This window comes from Phycodurus eques, chromosome 8 (assembly GCF_024500275.1).
Source record: "Phycodurus eques isolate BA_2022a chromosome 8, UOR_Pequ_1.1, whole genome shotgun sequence".
Lineage (NCBI taxonomy): Eukaryota > Metazoa > Chordata > Actinopteri > Syngnathiformes > Syngnathidae > Phycodurus > Phycodurus eques.
In genome coordinates this window covers 5,663,079-5,676,178 of record NC_084532.1, presented here as the reverse complement: position 1 = coordinate 5,676,178, position 13,100 = coordinate 5,663,079, and the positions used below count along the sequence as shown (strand labels likewise).

At 40.1% G+C, this 13,100-nt stretch overlaps 1 protein-coding gene across 4 annotated transcripts in view; it reads left to right on the top strand.

Moving 5' to 3' along the window:
- bcar3 (BCAR3 adaptor protein, NSP family member) overlaps nucleotides 1-13,100 on the top strand; it is a 58,154-nt gene that overhangs the window by 19,198 nt on the left and 25,856 nt on the right. The window contains exon 1 of one of the 4 annotated variants that reach the window (XM_061684750.1): nucleotides 7,390-7,795. The exons of the other annotated variants lie outside the window; for them this stretch is intronic. Coding sequence (XP_061540734.1) covers nucleotides 7,715-7,795 — 81 coding nt within the window. The 5' untranslated portion in view covers nucleotides 7,390-7,714. Of the gene's footprint in view, nucleotides 1-7,389; nucleotides 7,796-13,100 lie in introns of those variants that run through there. 4 annotated transcript variants of the gene reach the window in all.

Genomic DNA, 13,100 nt, shown 5'->3' with positions numbered 1-13,100 from the left:
AATGAACAGGTTAAGTAAAGGTGAAAATAAAGTCAAAATCTTACAAAACATGAACCTAATGTAACTGGACAACGAGCAGATAAGAAATTACTTTGCGCTGCTTATGCTACAGGTTGTAATAAAAACGTCACTCATAGGCGAAGTAAATCCAGTTACATGATGGACACTATTAAATTAGTTTTACACACCACCTGAGTCCCAGTTTAGCCGTAAAATATCATCGTGTTAAATGATTTGCTATTCTGTGTGCGTTGTGCTTTCTCAACACAAGGAGTAAGGAATCTATTTATCGTTCTGTTGCTGGAACTGAACATCTGTTACTGATATCCAACCTTCCTGTTTATTGCACTGTATTATAACCAGAATATATCACATAATGCGATTGGCAGGCGACCTGTCCAGGGTGTATATTGCTTCTCACGGGATGGGCTCCAGCTCACCTGAGACCCCACATTTGTCTGATAATAATTTTTTTTCACTCTGCTTATCTTATCTATCTCTGCTACGAATTAAATTAGTTGGTACTTAGTATCAAAAGTTTGAGAACGATCAACCAACCAATAACCTTTCAAACATTTTCTTAACCCCTCTGACAGTACATGAACACTGATATGAATGTGTTCTATACAATAAATGACAAAATAAAAATAAAAACTGGATTTCAAAGATGTACAGTATATCTCTCAGTATCTGTGAATGTCATCTTTACTGTAGATTATCTGAAATAAAGTGCAACAAGGAAAATGCTGGTGGCACATAAATGATTGCATTCCTTATAGAATGATGATGGAAATGCCTAGACAGAACTCGTACTGCATTCATTCATTGTTTATTCACTGCTATACTGACCAATTTGAAGTTTCCACGTGAAGACCGATGCAGTTTCAACAGCAAAATCTCATCAAGCAACTCAAATGCTGACAAAAAGATTTTTTTAACTTTCAATGTGAACTAAGCAATACTGGTAACTACACCATGTTGGTGAGCTTCTGAGAAAATGCTTTCCCTAATTTTCATTTTTACCTCGACAGTATATACATATATATAATTTTTTCCACTAGATCCTCCCTCCTTCTGTCCATCCAACACTCTTTCCTCCCATCTCTTAGCACATATGTTTGGATGCTGACACCTTAGTGTGAAAAGCAAACATAGTCTTTCTCACAAGAACACACACGCGCACACACACACACACACACAAACAGTTGTGGTGTTTTGTCGGTCAAATCAAGACTGTGAGCAAGAGTCAACAGTGTGCGCTGACCGCACATGGAGCCACTGTATCTTACATAACAGGTGTGAAAGTGTAGCTGTCAGCCAGAATTCCAGGTGTGTTTGCGTTTGCATTGTGGATTTAAAAAAAGAAGAAAAAAAAAAAAGTCAAACAGGCACGCAGGTGCTGTCACATTTTATTTCCGGTGATAAGGTCAAAAATGCATGTTGACCGTGAGTCGTACACATTGTTCAGTGCACATCATTGATCGAGCAGGGTACAGAAGTGTGCAGGATGATTGTATGCAGAAAAGTGGAGAGTGGAAAGAAACTGATGGTTTGCCTGTCAACAAGGTTATTTGGCTTATTGTCTTTATTTGGATGACCGATTTCCTTCATGTAAAGGAAGTAGAAACAGAAGTTGAGCCCATGTCACAATGTCATTCCTCTTTAGCTGTTATATACAGTACTTTTGGATGAATATACTGTACTGTAAAAGCTTCATTTGGCAGCACGGTGAACGAGTAGTTAGTACATCTGCCTCACGGTTCTTCTGGGGTTCAGGGTGGCATTTTCTTCGAATTTCTCACACATTCCAAAAACATTCAGACTCTAAATTGTCCTCAGGTATGGAATCGGTGTGAGCGGTTGTTTGTCTCTTAGTACTCTGCGATCGGCCTGGCAACCAATCCAGTGTGAACCACGGCTCTCGCCCGAAGTCAGCTGGGATGCTCACCTGTGACCCTAATGAGTCGAAGCACTATAGAAAATGAATGGATTTGGGAGTATACACAGGAAGTAAGAAGACTCTCATTCAAAGCATAAGAGAATATTCCAGTACATGTGCCACGCGAAGATGGGCTATGGACAGCCACTCGTCACAATTAATTGTTATTTTGCCCTCCTCTTTTGACAATAAATTGAAGACATTATTTGTTTTTTTTAAATATGTATTTTGTCACTGATGGTGTTGTAGTCACTCGCATAACTTCAGTGCCGGCAGACGGGTCAGTTCCCACTCAGAGTTGCGACAGACCATGTTCGAACTTGCTCCAGTGTTCGAGATAAATGTGGAACAAGGCTTTGTTTGGATGTAATTGGTGAACTAGACAAAGGGGGAATGGAGGCTATGGGCGCGCAGCACAGACAACAAGTACGAAAGATAGATTTGTGGCTTAAGAGAGAGAGAAAAAAAATCTCGAAAATACTGTCTCTTCTCTTTCATTCCCTTTGAAGTAAAAAGGGCAACTTCCCTCTGTCTGAAAAGAGCACCTTCTAAAAAAAACATTTATGTTCTGTGTGTGTGGTCTTGGCTTCCCTTCATACAGAAGCCTGTGGAACACTGCTGGTTTACTATAATGTGATGAATGTATGATTCTTTCATTTCAACTTTTAAGAATAACAACACCATTTGTTACCGACTCATTTGTGTATTGATTCAGTTATTAACTAGTGACCAAAAAAAATCATATATACTGAAGATTCACTCTCTTGCCACCCAGTGGTCAAACTTCGGTATGACAGCGTGAGGTCACAGAAACCTGAGCTGTCAGAATGTCCGTTTGAGTTCCAAACAGCAGTGGAGACTCATCAGTGATCAGCATACCGGTCTGTCAGTGAGCCAGCACGAGTTGCGCTAACAAGCATCGAGTCAGCTTTCCGCTCCACCAACCCGGCCGCTAGTGCGTTCATGTGCATGACAGCCAATCAATAAGCAGAACATGCAGCTTCCCAGCAGCTCAACAGCATCAGTTGATTCATAATTGCCCGGTTGGTCTCATTTTTCTATATAAACAGTCTCATACTCTATCTACACTTTGTTTTGAACAGAATCCATAGATCCATCTTCAGTTCAGCTACACATTTTTTAACTAACAGCTTGGAAAATGTGACCTTCTCATATTAACAGACCAAGAGGTTAGTTGGGTGATCAATATTAACAACTGGGTCACACCCCTATGATTAGCTATCACAATTTCTACCATATCACCTAGTTTTCTCAAGCTTCAATATATTACAATCCAGGAAAGAACCAACCTCATTCCAGTCCAGGTATGTGATTTACTCTAACCCAACTTTCAATTCAATTCATGATGAGCAACATGCTATCTTCGGGCGGGAGGCGGGGTACACCCTGAACCGGTCGCCAGCCAATCGCAGGGCACACGAAATCAACTCCAATCAACCTAGCATGCATGTTTTGGGGATGTGGGAGGAAACTGGAGTGCCCGGAGAAAACCCACCCAGGCACGGGGAGAACATGCAAACTCCACACAGGCGGGGCCGGAATTTGAACCTCGGTCCCCAGAACTGTGAGGCAAATGTGCTAACCAGTCGTCCACCGTGCCGACCAAATCCGGTATATAAAGTAAAATAGGACTGTTGGGTGGAGTGACATGAAATGTTATTTTGACCTTAGAGGCTTCATACAGCTCAGGCGTGACATTGTTCTAATCAGCTAGACTCTCACCAGCACAATTGTCTTTAATGGACTGATGACCCACCACAAGCACACGCTTGCCAAGAGGCCTGAACACTCATGCCAAGTCCATCACTGGGCCATTAAATTAAGCTTTGGCATAATTGTTAAGGTATAATAAAAGTTCAAATAAACTGAAGTTACCTTTTTAAAAGAAGAAGATAGATTGGCAAATCCACTTATCCTGTTCAGAGTCACAGGGCGCTAGAGCCTGTCCCAGCTGACTTCATGCAAAAGGCAGACTACAGAGACATAGAGACAGGCAACCATTCACATGCACATTCACACTGTCACTGAGCGGGAACTGAATTTGTGCACCCTATGTTCCTTCCGTTTTCAACAATCACAAATCAAAAAGGGACTATTTTGTTATTAGCCAATTTTTCATGTTTAAATTTTTGGCTCAGATCAAAAACACGAAATGTAAAACTAGGCCACAAAGCAACATTTTACATGACATGGATGTGTGGTAGCAAGCATTAGCAAACATACGTTAGCTTTTTAACCCGCCACAATGAGCCTGGACCACGACCACCATCGCTCACATGAGCCATTGGCCATTTCATATCAAGCACAAACCTGTTTGAAGCATTGCAATCGGCTTCATGCATTATGTCTGACTTTTCACCAACAGTTTGTGACATTCTTTAGACCACATATGTATTCTTTTCTTACTGTATTTGCTCTTTACATTCTTACAATAAACATATCCAGTATACAGTATTGACAATGTTTTTCAAATACAACAAACAAATACAGTGGAAGATATTGAACCTCCCAAAAGAGTTTAGAATACAGTTTCTGGTCCCTTGTTGTTTTCCAGAGCATTCCAGAAATGACGGATGTGTGTATTTTAGGGTGGACGTTTATGCTAGCTGGTGATTTGGGGCCAATGTGGTTGGCAATGCTGCATGTGTTGCTCCAGGGAACATTCGACATGTATTTCCTCTATGGATCCTCAGGGAGCCCGCACTGTAATTACTGTCTTCATTCCCTGTGACAGAAAATTCTTTTAATTGCTGGGGTGTCACCCCATGTGTTTTTGCTGGTGGGTTCTTCAGTTTACAGCATCATGCTATTAAGATAAGAGCGGGCCTAGTTCTCTAGCTTTTTTGTTTTGTTATCTTTGTGGCGTTTGACGGGGTTGAGGTCAAGGCTCTGTGTGGCCCAGGCCCTTTGTCATTAGGTGAATGCAACAAAAGCCTTTATTGATTGCTCAGGTTTCAGACAAAGGGCCTTCCACTACCCACAAAATTGGAAGAATACACTCGCTCAAATTGTCTTGATTATATGAAATACTGAGGTGAAAGTAACAGGCATAGCGCAACCCCCAAATGATCAATTAATTCTTTAAAAGTAACTGTACGACTTGCCTGGGTTTTACATGGATGCTGCTGATGATGCTCCATGTCTCACAGGAAGTGAGCTCTACAACTGTATCATCTCTTTCTAAATTAGTAATTAAATGAAATTATTATTAACCGTAGCCCTTTTTCAATTCCTTTTTATGAAATATTATCCATCCATCCATATTCCGTACCGCTTATCCTCACTAGGATCGCGGGTATGCTAGAGCCTATCCCAGCTATCTTCGGGCGAGAGACGGGTTACACCCTGAATTGGTCGCCACCCAATCGCAGATTAAATATTATATTGAGTGGATATTTTTAGCTGAAACTTGTAAGCCAATCAGAGAAGAAGTTCCCTGAGAAGCAGGTCGATGAGATATGTTGTGAAATAATGAAGTTAAACTGTTTTACCCTAATTTGAAGGCGTTTTATAATTTTGGATTTTTGGATTTTCCATAGATAAAACATTCCCCGAGAAGGCATTTTTTTCCGAGACACAAAAAAAACCCCCAAAAAACTAAATTTCTCCAGAACCCATCAACTGACTTTCAAAATTCTTGGTGCGTTGTGCTCATTGAATTAGCCACTCCAACCAGACTGTAATTTTATGGGAAAGTTGTCACGTTGCTACTACCATAGCGGCATTGCTTAAATGCTTAAAGAGTATATGTTCTCTATTTCGTCACAGTGCTGTAGGATTCCCTTGGGAACAGATGAAAACAGCCATTGGTGCGGACACGAAAAACTGAAAATAGTCAATTTTCAAAACAGAAAAATACCAGAGGCAAAAGTCACTGCAAAAAAAAAAGAAAAAGGGGGCAAATCCAAACATAGGGAGCCCAGCGGAGCATACAATGTGACAACAAACAACATTTTCCAATGAGGACCCAACAAGGACAGTAACAAACCAGGAGATCAAATGCCCATGATTATAAAATCAAAGACAGCTGTTCAGAATACCAGGTGAGGGAAAGGTTTGATAACCAATTAGTGCACTGGATTATCCAAGTGACACAATTCAGATTTTTTTGCTCTGAAACGGCATCATAGTAGTTTAAAGACAGTATGAGTATTGCGGCTGAACTAGAATGAACCGGCCAATTGCGAACACATTACAGTCGGCGACAGCAGGAGAGCACAGCACATCTAGCAACTCATTCCAACGAAAAAGTGTGACGCCTAGTGTTCTTATCGGAAAATGGCCATTGTCAAGGCTGAAGCTATATTTCGCAGTCGACTGCATGCCTCAAGCAACGCAATAAAAGTATTACTGTGCCTCAATCTTGTGACATCTTAGTGTCAAGGAACTATGTTGAAATGAGTTGAAGAGTTTCATTTAGACAACCATAGAAGTATTGAATGAAAATCTGCAAGTAATTGACACCCCCATAAAAGGATTAGAATTGCATATAGATGCCACAAGTTGTAGGCCAGGGGTGTTAAACTCATTTGTGTCACGGGCCACATTGTAGTTATGGTTTCTCTCGGAGGGCCATTAAGATTTTGAAATCATAGAAATATTGAATCACCACCTTATATTATTACATAGACAACAAATTGATAGATGAATAGTTTGGAAATCGAAATTCAAGGGCAATACTTTAACTATTGTTTAAGTTACTGTTTTGTAAAAAGAGGTTTGTGACAAAAACATGGTTGGAAATATTTATTCCATATGACAATACATTTTTTTCTACAGATTTTAGCAAGAATCATAGCAGTTCAAGCACATGATTTGCTTTCGTGGGCCACATAATATGATGTGGTGGGCCAGATCTGGCGCCCGGACCTTGTGTTTGACACCCGTGTTGAAAGCAAAGCACTAATTTTGTCAAAATGAAACTCCTCAACTCACCTGTAAGAAACACACATGAAACAAGTAGAAATATTTTTTAAAAAACAACGTCCAAGACTACGTGTCGACCAGGAAGGGGACAGTAAGTTAATTAATTAAAAACAGGTCATATGTAATTAAAACAGTTTAACCACAATATGATTACACCAATAACTTTGAGGCCAATTATTTCAAAGTTAAAGAACCTGGAAGTAAAACATTCAACATAGAACAGCGTTACCGGTGGCATGCATAGTAGGTGAGAGAATAATATCTGTATTGATTTCTCCAGCCAGCATCCGTGCGTCCTGAAAGCAAGCAGAGAAAGAGTGAGAGAAAGGGAGAGAGCGTTTGCCTTTGGGCCATTCCCAACAGTTTCATATGTGATTGGTTCATACCGGACCACATGGCTCTTTCTCATGCCCGTCTATGGAGCTCGGGGGGTGGAGTAATGGAAAAGGATCACCAAGGAGGCAAGAGGGGAGAGTGGCGGACGGTTCACTCTGCAGGGGACTGTGGAGGAGAGAGTCAGAAGACATAGTGATAAATAGACTTGTCACCATGGTGGTCGATGAGTTGTCAAGCCGATTATTATTGTTGGATATGTTTATTACAGCTGACAACGTTAAACCATTAAGTCCACTTATGATAATAGCTTTGCGCAACTAGATTTTCTTTGAAGAGGCAAATGGGATTCGCCAGTGGACCTTCACCTCACTCAGTGGAAGTTCGAATACTTGGTGTAGTCGAGGCGACTGTAGCTGATATTTGCAGCTGAGGGACCCCAGCTGGAGGCATCGCTTGGTTACTTCCTGACACTGGAGGAAAAAGTTACAAAAAATGTCACAACGATGTAACCTGAAGAGCCTGACAGCAGCTCTTTGCTGCTTCTACCACAACAACTCTGTCATTAGTGCAAAGGTGAGAAAAAAAGGCACGTGCATGTCCTTATGTTTTAGCGATTGATTGTTTTTAGATTGTTAATCTCGTCACAAACTATCGATTTGATTTCAGATTAACTAAAATACAAGTTCTGTGCTAATCTGTTGTTGTTCTTAAAGGAAACTGGCCAGTCCACAGTCGAGCTAGTCTCAATGAGCCTCCCAAAAGTGCCTGGTGACACTTCCAACCTGAACAAAATCTAATCACGCTGAATGGTCCTCCTCTTTCCCTCTCTCTGTCTGTGACTTGAACACTAGGCTTTTATTATATGGAGCAGACATAACCGCATAAATGAGCGACTGTGTGACTCTGTGTGTGTGTGTGTGTGTGTGTGTGTGCATGTGTGTGCATGTGTGTATGTGCGTGCGTGCGTGAGATTATGATATGACCAGCTTCATCCAAGAAGTGCTGGCACACGGACAAGGTGTGTGATGGCACGGGTGAGACACAGATCGTTGTACATTGGGTGGTAGCCGAATGAAGGTGATAGCCTTCGTGAGGGTGATTCATTACTGACTTGTGATAGTGGCCCTGTTTATGACATCAGTGAAATGCACCAATGCCATTAACTTGATTTGATGGAGCCAGCGGTGGCACGGCCACTGTGCAGCAAAGTGACATGGTGTCCCTCAAGATGGTCAGCTCCCATATAACAGTAGTCGAGTATAGTATGCTATAGTATAGTTTATGCTGTTTATTTGTGTACGATGTGGACAAATGTATTGGGACGCATGTCCATTACATATTACGGCTTTTCTGCAATATGTTGGTGGAGAAATTGTCAATTCATCCAGAATACCGTTGCAGAGTCAGCGTTAGCCAGGCTCACAAACTCTGTTTTACATCCCAAAGGTGTTTTATAAGCTTGAGATCAACACTATCAAGTTCTTCCATAACAAACTGGAACAGAAAAGGGCTTTCCCCAAACTATTCCTGCACTAACGACTCATATACAGTGCTGTGAAAAAGTATTTGCCCCCTTCTTGAATTCTCATTCTTTTTGAATATTTCCTCCCACTTAACAGTAATTTTTAAGACCGTAAAATTGTAATATTAGACAAAGATAACCAAAGAAAATACAAATGCAGTGCTTAAATGACGATTTATTGTTTTAAGGATAAAAGGCTATCCAAAGCTACCTAGCCCTATGTGAAAAAGTAACTCCCCCTTGTTAAATCATGACTTTACTGTGGTTAATCCCATTTTTTGGAAAGATGGGTTCAATTTCACTGACCAAACCCATCCTGATTACTTCAAGACCTGCTCAATCAAGAAAGAACTTAATAGAACCTGTCTGATTTCAATTTCAAGAACAAATGAGAAATATAGTAGTAATATCTATCAGTCTCAGGAAATGATTACAAAGGCATTTCTAAAGCTTTGGGACGCCAGTAAACCACAGTGAGAGCCATTATCCACAAAGGGAGGAAAAAAAAAAAAAGAAAACATTGGGGAAGTTTCCCAAGTGTGGCCGCCCTACCAAAATTACCCCAAAAAGCACAGTGACTACGTGGTTAGGACTGTTCATGACTCACCCATAAAGAATAATGGGAAAAAATGGCATCGAAGGTAGCGTTCCAAGGCAAAAATCACTGCTTGGGAAAAACAAAACAAAACATAAAGGCCTGTCTTACTTTTTCAAACAAACATGAGTCCCAAGACTTTGGGGAGAATATTCTATGGAGTGAAGAGACGAAAGATGAGCTTTTTAGAAGATGTGTGTCTAACATTACATCTGGCATAAAAGTATCCTCGAGTTTCAGAAAAAGAACAACATACCGCCAAGCAAACATCGTGGAGGTAGTGTGATGGTCTCGGGCTGCCTTGCCACTTCAGGACCTGGATGACTTGCTGTGATCAATGTGACCATGAATTTTGCTCTTTACCAGAAAATCCTGAAGGAGAATATATTCCGCCATCAGTTTGTGACCTGAACCTTGGTTCAGCAGCAGGACAACGATCCAAAACACACCAGCAAGTCAACTTCTGAATGGCTTAAAAAAAAAAAAAAAACAACATGAAGATTTTCGAGTGGCTTAGTCAAGGTCTGGACAGATTGAAAGGCTGTGGCATGACATGTTCATGCGCGAAAGCCCTGCAATATTGATGAACTAAAACAATTTTAAAAAACGAGTGGGGCAAAATATCTCCACAGAGATGTGAAAGTGCTTTGGATGACCCAACCAGTTATAAGGGAAATTACTTTTTCGCGCAGGACCAGGTAGCTTTAAAAACTGCATTTTGTGTTTACTAGGCTTATTGTTGTATGATATGTACATATGTTTGATGATGTTAAAGGGGAAAATGTCCCCAAAAAATAAAAATAAAAAAAGTAAACAATTTGAAGATGGCAAATACTTTTTTCCAGCAGTTAAAGTCAAGAATTAAGATTCAGAATTCTTTAGTGAAGAGGTGTGTCCAAATACTTGTCACTACTGTATCGCTAGCCTGGTTCTTGAGGAAGGGGAACATGTGAATTAAATGCAAGATCATCCTGACGAGTTGTTCAACAGTCAAGTAATATCCATCCATCCACCCATTTTCTGAGCCGCTTATCCTCACTAGGGTCGCCCGCGCGCTGGAGCCTGCAGGCGGGGTACACCCTGAACTGGTTCCCAGCCAATCGCAGCAGTCAAGTAATAAAAGAATTTCAATTAAAGTATAGGCATTCACATAATTCGTAATATCATTGACTTCAAGGCTGTTTTCATCGTCTGATGTGAAATGGACTGTAGCTAGTTGAATGTTAAGTGAGGCTCCAGCCAATAAGAATGTAATTGGTCCTGCAGGGAGCTGGTATTTAAAGCTAAGAGGGTCTCCAAAGTTAAGGGGACCATAAATGTCTGCATAGAAATGTCACATTCCTTTACCCAGTAGTTGTGAGGACCTTTTTGTACATGTGAGGAAGCTGGAAATGATGCTGTAATTTACTTGTCAGTAGGGGCAGTGCATATCGAGTTATTGTTCTGAACGGCATGTAATGGATGTGACAGACAGAACATTTGTCCAATCACATGGTCCACCAATATTCGAAACAAGGGCGTATGGGGAGACGGCAGCGACAAAGATGCTATTGTCCATTCAACAAGCCAGGTCACCATCAACATCATTTTAAATGTCATTTTGAGAAAAAAAAAAAAAAAAAATCAATGGTTGTCAGCTTGCTCTTATTATTCAAAATAAATATTGGCAAATAGGATTTTTTGCATAATGTAAATAGGTGCACTTAGATTACATGCATGTACATGTTTGTTTCACTTACCACCAGTCTCAAGTACCTCTGTTCCAAAGAAACAACAAACAAGGCCACTCCCATGTACCATATTCTGCTTTCAGGATTCCGGCAGATTTATTTTACTTGTGAGGTTCACTCAAAATCAACTTGAATCTTCTTGTTTTCTGCTCTTGCAAGATATCTGTTCACTCCCACAGATCTTCAGACTTCAAAATCACTTCAGCGTTTCACATTCCTATGGTTGGTGACAGCTACAAATGACTAACTATATCCACCTTCAAAACAGCACAGTCTGTTTTGGCAATGTTGTAGTAAGATTTTCATATTATCTATCATACCTTAGTACAAATATAAATTAACCACTGCTCTTAGTAAAATGTAAAAATAATAAAACACCAATTTTTCTCAGTTTTAAGGAGGAATACACAGGGGGGGGAAGTGCGGCACGACATTTCATGTTTTTGTGGGAAAAAAAACCAACCTAATTTTCACCCAGCAACGGCAGCCTATGTATTCCTTTTGATTTCATGAACAAAAGCTACATAATTATTATTTTTTTTTTTTAAAAACATGATCGTAACGTCATCATTTACATGTACTTAATGAGTTGTAAGCCGATCTGGATTTCTTGTGGATCTCTTTCTCATCAGAATCAGATCAGAATCAGAATCAGAATCATCTTTAATTGCCAAGTATGTCCAAAACACACAAGGAATTTGTCTCCGGTAGTTGGAGCCGCTCTAGTACAACAGACAATCAATTTATAGAACACTTTGGAGACAGAAAGACATTGACAAAAAAAAAAAAAAAAGTTGATGTACAATGCTTTTACTCTTTGCTACAGTTCCTGTGATCCCGCTGCATGTTTTCCATGCCAACCCAGTTCAATAGCGTGCCGTGTTAGGCCAGGCGTTACTTCCGCTTCGACGCTACTACCGGTCTTGAGCTGATGAGGTTTCTGCCCAACATGGCAGCCCCCTTAGGTTACTGAATGATTCCGTTGAATTCTTATCCCACAATCACAATATTAATCCGAGTACCGTGTTTTCTCTTGTGCTGGCATATACAATGTATTCTTGCAAAAAATCTTGGTGTTTGATTCTTAAAAAACCTGTCAATAGCGAAAGATAAAAATAAAACAATAACTTAATTTTGTTTGCAAATAACATAACTTTGGTTATTTTCCTCTTCTTCTCTTCTCACATTCTTCTGAACAGCGCTCGTTCAAGATGTACATTCTTTTGGCATAAGTGTCGCAAAAAGCCAAAGAAAAGACCTGCAAGATCATCTTTTGATGCTCGATTTGAGGTTGAGTGAGGTGCACTAATGATAGAGTGGTACACTTATGACAGTTTGAAAGTTTTGCACAACTTTAACGTTATATTTTTCCACACAGTTTGGTTCAGTTTCAATTGGTGCACCATGGTATTGTGAGTACCTTATTTAGCTACAATACGCAGACTTTATTAGCTTTGTAAAGACAGCATTTTTACTAAACTACGACTAAATTAGAGCTCACTAGCTTGTGCAGGTGTACAATATTAAATGGCTGGTGAGTGTGTGTCTGATTTTAAACCTGCAGTAAGAAAATGGAAGATGATACAATTACAAAATAACCCTTTTATGTTTGTGTACTTTGATAATTTCACAGTGTTTCCCTAATCTCAAGCCCCTCCCTCAGTTCTTTAATGGCCTCATCGTTGACTCGTTCTCTGTATTTCTCCAAAGAGCCCTAGGTTTATTCCATTCTCTTTCTCCATCTTAATGTAACCGCCATCTGCTTGTCTGGGTGGTCGCCATTTATCCTAAAAGGGCTTGCTTGTTCCTTTGTCTGTATGTATCAACACATACTACAACAGCTCCTGTGACCCATTTTGCGTTCACTCTTATATTGTAGGTAACAAATGTAGAGATTTAGCAGATTGTCCTTGATACTGCATTTTTATTTTGTATCCAGTCTATTATACATACTTTCCCTAAGAGGTACTTGTTCTCTCTAGTCAAAGTAATCCTCTTTGTTGAGTATTTATGGCCTAATACATAAAATCC